This window comes from Euprymna scolopes, chromosome 5 (genome assembly GCF_053919585.1).
Source record: "Euprymna scolopes isolate OS-2025 chromosome 5, ASM5391958v1, whole genome shotgun sequence".
NCBI lineage: Eukaryota > Metazoa > Mollusca > Cephalopoda > Sepiida > Sepiolidae > Euprymna > Euprymna scolopes.
Genome location: NC_136486.1, coordinates 169,954,805 through 169,970,439, shown reverse-complemented (window position 1 = coordinate 169,970,439; position 15,635 = coordinate 169,954,805). Strand labels below are relative to the sequence as shown.

The following is a 15,635-nucleotide window of genomic DNA, read 5'->3' as shown; positions in this document are numbered from 1 at the left end:
ACAATAATGCACATATATATACATATATACATATATATATATATATATATATATATATACATATATGTGTGTGATCGTTTATGTATATTCATGTTTATTTAATTTATTTATTTGTTTGTTTTCTATTGCTACAAAATAGCTTTAAAACTTACAATAACAATAGAAAACAAACAAATAAATAAATTAAATAAACATGAATATACATAAACGATCACACACACACACACACACATATATATATATATATATATATATATATGATTAGTTTTTTTGGAAAAAGAATTCCAGCAGAGTGCTCAATTAAAAGGAAAATCCAAATTTTAAGAGCGCACTTATATTTTTATATTTTGTGTACAGAAAGTTGTTAGTTGAGACAGGTCATTGGTACCGTCGGTTTCAAGCCCGATAATAAGGCCCGTTTAAGGTATCCTTATCAAGCTCTCTTCAGCCAATATTCGTCTCTTGACGAATATTGGCTGAAGAGAGCTTGATAAGGATACCTTAAACGGGCCTTATTATCGGGCTTGAAACCGACGGTACCAATGACCTGTCTCAACTAACAACTTTCTGTACACAAAATATATATATATATATATATATATATATATATATATATATATGTATATATATGTGCATTATTGTGTACACATAGGTATATTTATATGTATATAAAAAAAAAGGAGAACGGCCACCTAAAACCACTAACCTAGCTCTAAAACAGATCCTTTGTTTGATAAAATGCATGCCCATTGGCTGATAGGAAGGGGCGCGGTGGATACTAGAAAGCTGATTGGCCAACTAGAAATCCTCAACATATATAAAAACAACAAGCAACGACAGAATTCGCGCATAAGCCTGACGAATCCTATAGTTGGATGAAACGCAGAATATTCAGTGTAGCTTAATCGCCATATATATTTTATAAATTACTATATATATATATATATATATATATATATATAGAGAGAGAGAGAGAGAGAGTAGGAATGGTAATTAATAAAAACCTGAAGAAAGTGCTCAATACTGTTGTAGAGCAAATATGCGTTTTATTTTTTTATTACCGTATTTTTCTGTTTAGTTACATTATTGTTTCAGCTACGGGACCGTTTTTTAGCCGCCGTGTAGCCTCCTCAGACTTTTATAGAAATGTTCGTTTATGGTGGAATGAAAGAGTGAATGATGTCAGGGAGGGGTGCGAGAAAAGCGGAAAAAGAAGAAGGGGAATGTGTGAGGTGGGTGCTTGGTGGGTCGGTAGTTCCAGAACATTAGGTGGTTGTGGGGGGTCTGGGAAGTTCATCTCTGGTGGTTACACGACGGCCAAAAAAAATGGTCGCGTAGCTGAAACAATAATATATATATATATATATATATATATATATATATATATATATATATATATATATATACAGTGACGCGAAAAAGGAAGTACGTACTCGTTATTTAAAAAAAAGACGCAATTTCAAGCTTAATTTGATGTTTAAACAACCTATACATCATTTAATTCGCCTTTTATTTCTCTATAATTTGACCTGTTTATATTTGACTTTTAATTGAAATATCCTAGTGTTCATGTAAATTTTAAAAATTAAGTTAACGGAGGTTGAGAAGGATAGTTTGACAGTTTTTATTAATTATCTTGCGGGAAATTTTGGTTGGGCTTATCGTTCATAAGTGTTGTTGTCACGATTCAGGGTTATGTCTAAGAACTTCGCACATTTGTGGTTTGCGTCTATCGTTATTTCTACGTTTAGTACACTAAAAATTGTTACATTTTTTGTTTGATTTTATCAAATAATCTATTAGTGGACTTCATGAATATATACATATTTCTTCAGCACTTTCTTCAGATTTTTACTAATTATATATATATATATATATATATATATATATATATATATATATATATATATATATATATAGCAAAAATGGTAATTAGTAAAAATCTGAAAATACTATTGCAGAGCAAATATACATTTTATTACCGTTTTATCTGCTTAGTTACACATGTTTCGGTTACCTAATCATATCAACGACCCAGTAACTAAGTTACTGGGTCGTTGTATATATAAACAGACATAAAGCTTCAGTTTTGTAATACCTTTTTTATTTTTTTTAGATTTTTCGTAGTATCTTTTTTGTTTATACTTTGAAGAACAGATATTACACTTTGAATTATTTGCAGAAATATTTATAAAATATATTTAAAACAGATAAGGAACATGGCAATCAAAAGTGTGGGAAAAAAATGGGTGTTGTTGGTCATCTTTGTTAACAAATAATAAAATGTTTTCCATAGTCTTGACTAGAATCATAGCAGTCACCAAAATACCACATTTACGTCCTACTTAAAATATCCTCAAATTGATTTTAAATTTTATAATCTGTCAATATACATATGTGCAATCATTAATGTACATACATATTACACTTTGAATTATTTGTAAAAAATATTAGAAACTTACATTTAAAAAACATTAGGCACAAGTGTGGGAAATTTGGTGTGTTTGGTCATTCTTTTTCACCATAAGAAAAAAATGTTAATACTACTCTTAGCAAAAATCATCACTCACCATAATACCAGATTTACTCCAGGGGTCATCCTACTTAAATTTCACAAATCATTTTTTTAAAATTTTGAATGAAATAGCAACGTTTGTATGCAATCAGTCCCAGACTGTCCAACGTTGCCAGTCATAAAATACATTTAAATATGATATTTTAATTCATGAATATTTTGAATTTATTATTAATGAACCAAGTTTCTATTGATTATGATATTGTACCTAATATTTGGTATTAATTTCAAAACTAAACAAAATGACTTGTGTGCCACCAGCAAGAATGATATTAATACAGTTGTGTTCCTCTTCTTATTTTTAATAATTAATTTTGTTCTATCATTATTTCTATCATTTTCTTAATCTTTATTAGGTTCATTCGCTAGTCCATTTTTAAAAGATGCAAAGTGGTTTTGGTATCTATCCTTAAAAAACATTGTTCCCCTAGGTATATCCTTTTTACTATTATCCACGCTAACTTCACATTTGTATACAATTTTAGGACTCAAGCAATTGCCCTCCAATGGACATTCATTAGATATTCTACAGTTAAAATTCTCTCCTAATTTAGTTTACCTGGTTCAATCCTATTATTATTATTATTATTATTATTATTATTATTATTATTATTATTATTATTATTATTATTATTCACTATTTTGTTTATTTTACCATTATTAGAACCTATTATAGTATTACCCTGATTGGCAGCGGTTGAGAATTAAACTTTAACTGTGTTCTTATTAATTATTTTAGTTAATCTATTTTCTAGAGGGAATTTCTTATCAATTATTGAAAGGAGATTAAACTAAATTTGTTTTTTGTATATTTTCTCTTATTCTTAATATCATTATAACTATTTATGCTTCATTATTTATAATTTAAATATTTTTATTATTATTTTTATACATATTTTTATTCTTTACATTTTTTTCTTTCTTTCATTGCCATGTTATATGAAATTGTGTAGTTTGTTCTGCTAATTTTATTATTCACCTCCTTTATGTATTTAATTTTTCCTTAATGTCAAGATCTGGTTGAAGATTTATTATAATAATTCTTATTTTTATTGAATATATTTTTATTTTCTCATAATTCGGATATTCTTTTTATATATTGGAGATCAGAGCTTTTTTCATGCACTTAAGATGATTAGATTTATAATCTATCTAGGATAGTATTTGGTTCATTAGTATTGTCGTTGAGATTTAAAGTTATATCTAAAGAATTCACTATTTTATAATTGCAGTCTAGTGTTATTTTTAACTTAGGTTCATTAAAAAAATTAGTTTAATTTTTTTTCTAAGTTTTTCTATAATTCGATCCGTCAAATTAACTAAAATTAATGTGTCATCTATACATAGCCCTCGATTTAAGCCCGGTAGTTTTTTTTTTATTAGTCTTCTTTAGTATATACAGACCTACCAGGTTAGTTATCTTTGCTGAGTTCCGGAAACCCATTGTAACATCAAAATATTTTTTCTATCCTTCCTAGTTTATAATTCATTATAATTTCTAATTTAGGTTTTTCTCGCTAATTTAATAATCTCTATTTCTAATTTAGTTACATCTGTTTCACTTTCTGGTAATTTTAGTGCTTTCTGCTTATAGTTCAGAAGTTATAAAGAGATAATATGAGAATATCAAACATAATGAATTTTCTGCTTTGGTATTTAGGAATTTCTTGAACTAATTCATCACTTCCCCAGAAGAAGTCCAAAGTTTATGTTGTATTTCAAATTTTAAAGGGTGTATAATTCTGTCTAATATTTTTATACTAATATTTGATAAAAAAAAATGTTGAAGGACATGCTTAAAGGTGTAGGCAGCAATCGGTGTTGCAAAAAAGAAATCCTTCTTAAGCGACCCGCCTAACGGGGTCTGGTAAAAGACTATCTAAAATTCTAGAGTAGAAGATTAACGGTCTGGTCTCTATGATAACACAGTACAGACTGAGAACAGATAGAGAGAGATCAACCCTGAATATATAGGTTGTAATAACCTCCCACCCCTCCTGACTATAAATATCAGTAGATAGGCATTCAAGTTGGTCACAATATCCCCCGTCGCTGAGCCTGCCAGATGTAAGTAACATTCATCCAACTCATTTTTTTCCACATATTCCCTGAATCCGAAACACATGGTTCAATTAATCTAATGCTAGGTTTATTATTGAAGTTAGATTTATGATCTTTCAGCAAAACCGTGGGTTAAGTGGTGTATATATTTCGATGTTGAAGGTTTATTTTTTCGCATGTTCTTAATGCTAATTTGTTTATGTTATAAAGATCTTCTTTCCTTACTTTTTTATAATTTTTATTTAGTTCGTCCAAAATAAGTTTATGTTTTAAAGTTCATACTATATATGCTCATAGTCTTGTCAGCTGGAACTATTATATATATATATATATATATATATATATATTATTATTATGTATATATATATATATTTATATATATATACATATATATATATAGAGAGAGAGAGAGAGAAAGAGATAGAGAGAGAACGAGATAGAGATAAATAAATATAAAAACATTTTCGTATGTGAGAACGTTTTCATCTTAAATTCTACGCAATTATGCAGAATGTAGAAATCATGCATAAATAGAATTCGGCGTAATAGTGAAATGATACCAATCATTTAATAAGAAACCTTTAAAAATGAATAACTAATAAACGTCCGTTTTTCAAAGGAATATGTAAATTAGTTAACCTTCATGTATATCCATGACTGAGTATATTGAAAAGTTCGTTTTAATCATTTTTAGGATGAAAGTGTAGTACCTGTTCTGCAGATGCTGCACTTAAGTTAATTTGTCCATGGTAAATGGAGGGGAAACCCTCTATACTGAGACAATTATTATATTTGGTCCCAACCAGAGTGCTTTTTTTTTTTTTTTTGCTTTTTTTTGGGAGGGGCTGGTTTAACCCCACTTAAAAACGCCCTCGTGCAACATTTAACTTTTGTGGGAAAGCAAATAAATACTTATAGAAAAGGTAGGCGTTTAATATCAATGTCAGAGCAAGAAAAAAACTGTACTTATATAAATAGATAGATTGTATATAGATAAATAGATTTCATTAAAGTGGGGGGGAAGAATAAAAGTCCGGTTAGTAAGACTTTCCCAACTCTTTCTCAATAATAGACTGTCCAGTGTTTTTCGGTCTGTTTTGAACCGTAAATTAATAGGCCGATTAGACAAATTGATGAGAAGATGATAAGAATGGAAAAAGAAAAGAAATTTGCATTAATCTCAACCCGAAAGTATCGTGACGCAGCGTAATTATGCAAGGGAAGTTATTCTTATAAACAATTTTAGGAGTTGCCTCCCTTGACTGTTAACTTTTGATTGTTAAGATGGTTTTTATTTTTCTTAGAAAAAATATTTAAAGGTAAGGAATAAGAACTTTAGAAATTAGATTGTTAACGTGACACTAGTAAAAGGATGGGCGATATAAACCTTGCAGCATTTAAAGTGATTAATTAAATTTAACTAAGCATTCAAATAACGATGTACAACAATGATGTACGACAATGATGTACGACAATGATGAAGAGGAAAGCAAAAGCAGTGATATCATAAGAACTTATGTATGTTTGCAACCAAAAGAGTTTAAAGTAAAAAAAAGTAGTTACACACTATATATATATATATATATATATATATATATATATATATATATATATATAGAGAGAGAGAGAGAGAGAGAGAGAGAGAGAGAGATAGATAGATAGATAGATAGATAGATAGATAGATAGATAGATAGATAGATAGATAGATAGATAGATAGATATTTATTTTGAATAGAATTTAAAGATAAATTAGAAAACTTTAAATATCAGGAAAATGATAAAATCATTTTTTTTTTATTTATTTACTTTTGTTAGTGTTGAAGGTCCAATATTTCGCTAAAAATAGCCTCATCAGGGTAATCAGTCCAGTCCGTAGGGTTTTTTTTTTCTTCTTCATTTTGTTGGTATGAAGGGGGTAATTTCTTGGAGAAGATATTATTTAAATTTTTCTTCACCGAGGAATTGCCTCTTTCATACCAACAAAATGAAGAAAGAAAGAAGAAACAAAAGAGTTTGTTTATATGCCTTTCTACGACAACCAGTTTTAATTGTGGAGAAATCCAAACTCCCCAAAATGGGATACTTTGGATTCGGATAAAATTAAAAATTGCCTTAATCTAGAAGAATTTCTCCTATAAGAAGGACAAAACCAAAGATGAAAGAAAAAATGTGAACGTTAAAATTGATTAATAGCTTACTCACTTCCACGAAAAGAAAAAAAATACTTTGTCTTAAAGTTGATTTAAGAATGTCAACGCGGAATCAGAGTTGAAAAGTTAAACGAAATAATAACGAAATAAAATGAAATAATAACGAAATAAAATGAAATAAAATGAAATATGGTGCATCTGAACAGTTGGCACCCACTACATATGTTTTTTTTTGTTTTGTTTTGTTTTGTTTTGTTTTGTTTTTTTGCCTTTTCGTCTTTTTCAAATTATTTATGCGGATTATTATCGATTATTATCGACTTTTGGAGAGATTATGTAGATTAAACGATTAAATATTAAATGAAATATTTCTTTGTAAATCGTACCTTTTAAACTATAAGGTTAAAATGTTAGATGAAAGTAATTCCTCCCCCAGTCCCCAACACTCTTCCCAAGAAACAGATATTAATATCGGTCAAACGATAAATTTCCGCTGGATTTAAATGTGCGCGAGCCTTTTCTAGTCTCACACAAAAACACGCGTTCACATCTCAAGCTATATTACTTGTCATATATATATGTGCACACAAACATACGCGTGCACGTCCACACACGTACATATATTCACGTTCGCATATATACACTCACATTCACGTGTATACACACACACACTAACGTACACACATTTACTCACATACGCACACATGTACGCACACATAGGCAACGTCACTTCCCCTTCAAAGGAAATCCACACATGCGCAAAAGACCACTGGAAACAACTATAAAAGCAACAGACAAGCTGTTTCCAGCCCTTTTTCGGACCAGCTTCCGAGCTGGGCGGTCTACGGACCGACAGCGTGCCTTATACGTCAGGCGTCACGCCACTTGCTAACAGGCCGTACGTACACTTTATATGCTTCCTCTCTCTCCATGAACTGGATTGGCATTCTAACTCTTTCTCTCTATATATACACAACTTGTCCCTGAGAATACATTCGCGTAGCTGACTGCTAACATGGCGCACAGTTTAACTGATGTCAACCCTCTACCCTTTTCTCTGTCTACACGCTGGACTATCATTCCCATTTTACACTACATTACTCACTTCTCTTCCCACGCGCGAACAAACGATAGTGACCCAAACATGAGATGTACACATATTGCCTTTTTCCTTCTATACTACAAGTCCCGCAACAAATGATGTCACACCCGTACGGACCTGAACACGTGTTATATCTAACACATTCATTCTTTCAACAGTAAATAAATGACACGTATATCTTATCCAGCAATTGAGTTTTTGTTTCCTTCATTCCATTCGTTTCATTATTTTCTTTTGTAACGGGGATTAGGACTTGTATATCCTAGTCCTCTACAAATGTCATATTCGTTGTTAGAAGACGCACCTTCCCCCCAAAGATCCACGCTAAAATAGTAACGTTATTATTAAGAAACCTTTTATTTAACATAGAAAGGGAAGGGGTTTGTAATTATTCTTGTACATTACCATCAATAGCTAAGGCTAGAGATACTTTACCTGAGAGCACTTCGTTCAAGCTCCTTGGCTTAACGTTCACAGTTACGCCTGAAAATATCCTGTACCTCCACAAAGCCACGATTCGCCCATGTATGTAGTACTGCTGTCACATTTGGGCTGGTGCATCTGCTACTAGTTTCTCACTCCTGGACAGTGTCCAAAAGAGAGTCGCCAACCTAATAGGACGCTGAACAGGTTAGCATAACCTCTAATTTCAGGGAACAAAATGATACCGAACAAACACAGCGCAGCCGTGATAATCATCAAAATGGAAAAAAAACGAAGAAATGGACAACAAAAGAGAATATACTATTAATGGAATGCTATTATAGAAGTCATCCTAAATATAGATACGGAGGTTATCGGAAACGAATGAAAGAACTATGGGACCTCTCCAGTGACCATCAAGCGACAGAACAAAGAATTGCGAACCAAGCAAGACTGATACTCAAGAAAGGTTGGCTCTCTAAACTAGAACTAGCAGAAAAATAAATGATGAAGCTGAACAAGAAACACCACCCCCAACGAAACTGCCCGTAGAAAAAACCCACGTTGAAGCCTCACAAGTAAAAACACCAGAGGCCTAGGACCTACGAAGACCAAAGTCTACAATCGTTGAAACCAAGAACAATAAAACAGAACTAACAGAGAATGAAGCAAATGAAATAAATAAAATAACACAGTTCATGAACGAGGAAAAAACAAAACTCCCATCGTTAAGGAACCAAGAGCAGAAGAAATTAAAAACAGAAACAGAGAAGGTTAACAAGCTCCTTTCACACATTCCAACAAACACAATCACAGAGTTAAACAACCTCATTTACGCAGGCGCCAAAATGAAAAGTATGAATCTCAAATCAGAAAAACAATGGGGACAAGCAGACCGACAAAACCTAGATGGGAAATAAGACTAGAAACCCAAACACAGAAACATAAAAAAGAAACCAAAATGATCAACAGGAAGAAAGCAATGTGAAGAAAACGGAATATTGGAAATGTAACTGGCAGGGAGAGGCTGAACAAGAAACATGAAGAACTGGACTAAAAAATAAAAGCAAAAGAAGCGAGATTGAGACGATATAGATATAAATATCACCGATGCAAACAAAACAGAACATTTGAAACTAATGAACGCCAGTTCTACGAAAATGTGAACGGAGGAAAAACAAAAACAGAACAACCAAATCCAACAGAAACAAAACTCTACCGGAGTAACATATGGGAAGAGCGACAAGATCACAATAGAAATGCCGAATGGCTGAAAGACACGAAAGAAGAGTTACAACAAATAGAAGAAGGAACAGTGAATGAAATCAGCAAGGAAACCCTAAAGAAAACCATAGGAAAAATGACAAACTGAAGAGCACCAGGACACGACGGGATACATGCATACTGGTTCAAAAAATTCACAACCTTACACGAAAGGCTAGCCCAAAACCTGAGAAGATGTATACAGGAAGCAAGCGTACCGGACTGGATGACAAGAGGTAGAACCACACTTCTACAGAAGGACACGGAGAAAGGAGCCGTCCCCAGCAATTATAGGCTAATCACATGCTTACCCACCATGTGGAAGATACTGACAGAACAACTGAGGGAACAAATCTACCACTCACTGAATAACCGTCGACTCATCCCTGAGGAACAGAAAGGATGCCAAAAAGGGAAAAGCAGAACACATGATCTACTATATGTTGATCAAAAGATACTAAAGGAGGTAAAAAGGAGGAGGAAAAATTTAGCCATGGCATGGATCGACTACAAAAAAAGCGTACGACAGGATCCCCCAAGCATGGATAATCGAATGCCTAAAAATGTATAAAATACCAAGTGGTATCACCAACGTAATAGAAAATGCAATGCAAACATGGTGACTGAAACTGACAGCTGATGGACAACACATAACAGAAATTAACATAAAAAGAGGCATCTTCCAAGGAGACTCACTATCACCATTACTGTTCATTATATCCATGATGCCCTTGAATAGTATTCTGAGAAAGTGCCAAGCCGGATACAAGTTCCCCAATACAAAGGAAAAAATGAACCACCTGATGTACATGGACGATCTGAAACTTTTTGTAAGGACCGAAAAGGAGCTAGAGACACTAATTAATACTACCAGGATCTTCAGCCAAGATATCCAAATGTAATTTGGAATGGGAAAGTGCGCACAACTAGTTATAAGAAAGGGAAAACTGGAAACGACAGAAGGCATGAACTACCCAATCAAACAGAAATGAGGGCACTAGGAGAACAAGTCGACTATAAATACTTAGGAATTCTGGAAGCGGACAACATTAGAGCAACAGAAATGAAAGATAAAATTGGAAAGGAATACCTCAGGAGAACAAGAAAACTCCTGGAAACTAAATTATATAGTAGAAACCTAATAAAAGGTATAAATACATGGGCAGTGTCACTAGTGAGATGCTCTGGACCGTTTATAGGGTGGACAAAATAAGAACTGAGACAACTCGACCAGAAAACCAGGAAACTCATAACCATGCATAATGCACTACACCCAAAGGACGATATTGACAGACTCTGCGTGAAAAGGAAAGACGGCGGGAGAGGACTGATCTGTATAGAAGACTGTGTGATGGACACAAAAAAAGAACTAGAAAATACATAATGCCAAACACTGAAAGGATAATTATGGCAGTGAGAGACACGGAGAAAACGAATAAAACAGAAAACAGAGAGACAAATGACAAAGCGAGAAAAGAGAAATGGGAAGACAAACAACTCCACAGAAGATTCATAAGAATGACAAAAGATGAGAATAATGAAAACACCTGGACATGGATGCAAAAAGGACATATAAACCAAGAAACTGAATCTCTAATAACTGCAGCACAAGATAACTCGATAAGGACCAAGCATATCAAAGCAAGGATTGATAAAACACAAGAAAATAGCAAATGCAGACTGTGGACAAAGAGACGAAACGATAAACCATATAGTAAGTGAATGCAGCAAACTGGCCCAAAAGGAATACAAAAACAGGCATGACCAAGTAGGGAGGGTGGTGCACTGGGAATTGTGCAAATGACTGCATTTTGAGCATACAGACAAATGGTACAAGCATAAACCCGCAACAGCACTCGAAAACGAGAACCACAAAATCCTAAACAAACCCATCCAAGCAAGAAGACCAGATGTCATAGTAATTTACAAGAAAGAGAAATCCTGTCAAATCGTAGACTTTGCTGTTCCAGCTGACCACAGGGTGAGTATGAAAGAAAAGGAGAAACGAAGTAAATACAAAGAACTAGCCAGAGAGTTAAAAGGGATTTGGATGATGAAGAAAATCAAAATAGTACCGATAATAGTAGGAGCTCTAGGAACAATTTCGAAAAACTTGGAAAAAAGAATGGCAGAAATTGGAAGCAGAGGAATAGCTGCAAAAATACAACGCCTAATGATAATAAAAACGGCTGAAATATTAAGGAAAACCCTTGAATGCGGAGAATAACACAAGACAATATAACGAATAAGCATTAAAGGAAATGAAAAATACCGAAGCTGCTGGACAAGCACAAAGAGAACTGGGATCTTTGGGAGGCTTAGTGTCACTCAAATTCCAGTATAAACCAATGGCTACTGCCAACGAGAAATCAATGGTAAGTGGCTGTTGCGATAATGCAAATTTATTTGCAAATGCTATCGAAGGAGGTGGAGAGAGCTTGACGTCTGGGAAGACTTCTTGTTACTCAACTTCCAGAGAACACCACAGGTCTCCAATCAGATCGTTTGTTGACTTGTGTGAAAGCTCCATGTGAGCCAATGATAATTCTGATTTCGTTTATATACGTCTCCTTGGAAAAGGATGGAATTCATTTCCAAAGGATTTCCCTCAATCCCAGCTCCAAACCAGGAGCTTCAAAGATCTAAGTTTTCTTAAGGATGTTGGTGGTACCTACAATAGCATGAGTCTGAAGGCCACCTAAAACATCGAGGATTCATAGTTTTTTCCAGACGACTTGATACTACTCCTAGCGTACCTACTACAATCGGGATTTTTGTGTTTTAACCCCATGTATACGCCTTATCTCCAAGGCTAATGGAGCATAATTGCTCCACTTCTCGTTCTCCTTTTCTCTCACATTCCTGTCCCAGGGTACTGAGAAGCCTACAATCTGCCAGTTTTCTGAGACCTTGTCAATGACGACCAAATCTGGACGATTATGTTCCAATTGCTTGGTCGTTATGACACTTTTGTCCCACCATACCTCTACCTTGCCATCCTCACTTGTTCTCACTTCATCAGGCACCTCCTCACACCACTTTCCAGCACACTTCACCCCAACCTTCTTACAGACCTCTCAATATATCTGGAGTCCCATGCGATCATGTCTTTTGTGACACTTTCTCTGGGCTAAGCCACTACACCCTGCTGAAAGATGTGCAATTGACTCTGAGGTCTTACCACAAATCCAACATTCTGCAGCAGCTTCCTCTCCTAGAACCACTTGTTTAAACAATCGTGTTCCTAATGCCTGCTCTTGTGTTTCCCTGCATTTTCTTCCTAGCCAGTTCCTCTACCCTTTATCTAGCCATACGTTTCACATAATCAGCCTTCATTTCACATACCTTCATTTCACATACCTTCACTTCATTGGCCACAACCTTAAGCATCCACTCCTCACTTCTAACCACATGCCCCTTCAATGACATCTCCTCAGTTCTAACACAATCTTTTACACTTTTCAATCCTCTCCCACCGTCTTTCCTCTTTTGATACAGCCTCGCTATGCTACTTCAAATGTGGAATATACCAAACATTGCTAAAACTTTTCTTGTTTTGATATCCATGGCATGCAACTCCTTGTCAGACCATTCTATAATTCCCGCACTGTATCTCAAAACACTGACTACCCATGCATTCACCGCTTTCATTAGGTTTCCTCCATACAGTTTCGACTTTGCAATTAGTTTCACTCTTCTAAGATACTCCTTCCTGAATTTTTAGACAAAATATTTGGCAAAATAATTAAAAATAACTAAAAAATCGTACTTATTCATTTAAGTTACAGCACTGAAATAATAATGTTATTATTTAGAAAGCCATTTTTAACAGTTGGATGGTGTTTTATAACTATTTTGTACTTTCACCTTGAATTAAATTTGAAAATACTATTTAAAAAAATGAATGCATAAGCACCAAAATATACAAATAAATAAATAAATATTTTAAAAATATAATAAAAAGAAAACACTATTTCATTTTCTTTCGTTTCATTTTCCATTTCCGTTTCAGTGTTTTGATTTCTTAAATCAACTTCAAGACAAACTGTTTCGTTTTAGGTGATTCAGACTGCACTCCCACGAAAGTAGGCTAACAGTCAATTTAACAGCGTGAACTTTACAAACCAGATAATTTTTTCCCCTGTTGATTTCAACATAATAGTCTTTGCATTCAATGTCAGCAAATACCAATCATAAACCGTTCAAATAAGTAATGTAATTAAATTTTATTAATCAATTTTTTTATAATATTCTTCATGTTTCAACTGATAATCAATCTTGCTAGTTACTTTTTCTTCCATGAAACGATGTGACACAAGATCGGAAAATGGGATAAATAAGCCAGCGTCCCCAAAGGAGGAGCACTCTGGTCTTGCAAAAATAAATTCAAGTAATTCTGTCGGCATTCCCCATTGAGGGCGCCTCAGGCAACAAGTGATAAATTTGCTCTCCTCGAAAGCCATGGGACAAGATTTGGGAGAGTGGACCTCCTAGGGCTACCCAAAAGATTTGTCTGAACCTGAGAGCTAAAAGGCTGCTGAAGCAGTTCAGTTTCTATTGGACTGATTGTCATGGTCAGAACCTCAACTGGAATGCCATTCACTTGATAATCATTCCTTCCCATTAATTCTTTTCTTTGATCGAGTAACGTTTAACTTTGATACATCGTGACACTTTAGCAAAAAAAATAAATAATAATAAAAATAACTAGTGGGACCTGTGGAAATTCCACAACGGCATCTTCAGATATTGCTGCTGTGCACTCTTTGGACGTTCAGCGTGAATGACTCGAGGCGATGGGACACGGCTTGAAGCTTGGTTGATCGTGCAGGAACTATTAGATTGCAGACTTTTTCAGATGCCATCTAAAAAAAGAGATCAAATGTGGCTGCACCAGCCCAGATGTGGCAGCAATACTTACTCCACACATGACTTATCAGGCGTCCATACAATAGAAATATGTCATAAACTCCTATAAGGATACTGCAGAACCATTGTAATAACCAGATATATTCTGACACTACATTAACCAGATTAATTAGATAAATATTTTGTAGTATGTTATCACCTTCTATCCTCCTTTATAGTAGATAATACAGGATAGAAGGAAGCCATGACACATGTAGATGCGTATGTTAAAAGTACTAGGTATCAATATGTAAATGACTTAATTGAATTTAGTGTTGTAATCTGCTTATTTTTATTTTGTGGTGTAATCACCATCAATGAACCATAACTACCAATTCAGAAATGAGTTCTTGTCTCCAAGGTATTTGCAGTATCGAAAATATTCCATTGAATTACTTAAAAAATTACTTACGTCATCATTTTTACTTCAGGTCTCCTCATATGTCGACAAAGGAAGGCACGAAACATTGGCACTGATTCCATGACTCTATCAATGCAGCGTAGAATAGCATCAAAATTATTGATCAGATTAACATATGCCTGAAGTCGGCCAGTGAATTTCATGAAAATATCTCCAAGACAACTTGTGATTCCATTCCAATCAGCAAAACGGTTCGTAAGATTTTCACACAATTCCCTGAAAAAAAAGGATGATTTTGTAGATTCTTGTACAAGATCAAAAGATATATATTTTCATATTTCTTACAACTCTATTTCCATATTGGTTTTAGCCGTCTGTAAATTGTCTATTTAAATATAATTTTTTTCTTAGGAGTCACCACTTATTAGTGTTCCAAAGGCAGACAATTCTAGGAAAGAAGCTCTGTTCATGGAATCTGCATTTACATTTAGGCACAGATAGAGAGTGGGGGAAATTGTTTATAGTGGTTGTCACTAGTCAAGTGTTTTTTGCGAAAGTTTGGCATGGGGGAACTATAGATTGGTGTTCAGTCGAGCTATTTCCATGAAAATAACAATAGAGACAAGACAGGCTCGCAACAGCTCTTCTATAGGAATGAGATTGCAGGGAAGAGAGAAGGGCATCATTCAAAGCCAGTTTGGAACTCTATCAAGGCTGGATAAGGCACACCAACCAGATCCTACCTAGATGTGACAACAGCATTTCATTTTAGAGCATACCTAGCTCTTATAC

At 34.1% G+C, this 15,635-nt stretch overlaps 1 protein-coding gene across 6 annotated transcripts in view; it reads right to left on the bottom strand.

Moving 5' to 3' along the window:
- LOC145277037 (epithelial cell-transforming sequence 2 oncogene-like) overlaps nucleotides 1–15,635 on the bottom strand; it is a 629,231-nt gene that overhangs the window by 70,686 nt on the left and 542,910 nt on the right. For all 6 annotated transcript variants that reach the window (XR_013868093.1, XR_013868092.1, XM_080128670.1 and 3 more), the window contains exon 20: nucleotides 14,895–15,119. Coding sequence is in view for 4 of the 6 variants with exons in the window: in XM_080128670.1 (XP_079984796.1) it covers nucleotides 14,895–15,119 (225 nt within the window). In the remaining 2 variants the exon portion in view is untranslated. The remainder of the gene's footprint in view (nucleotides 1–14,894; nucleotides 15,120–15,635) is intronic.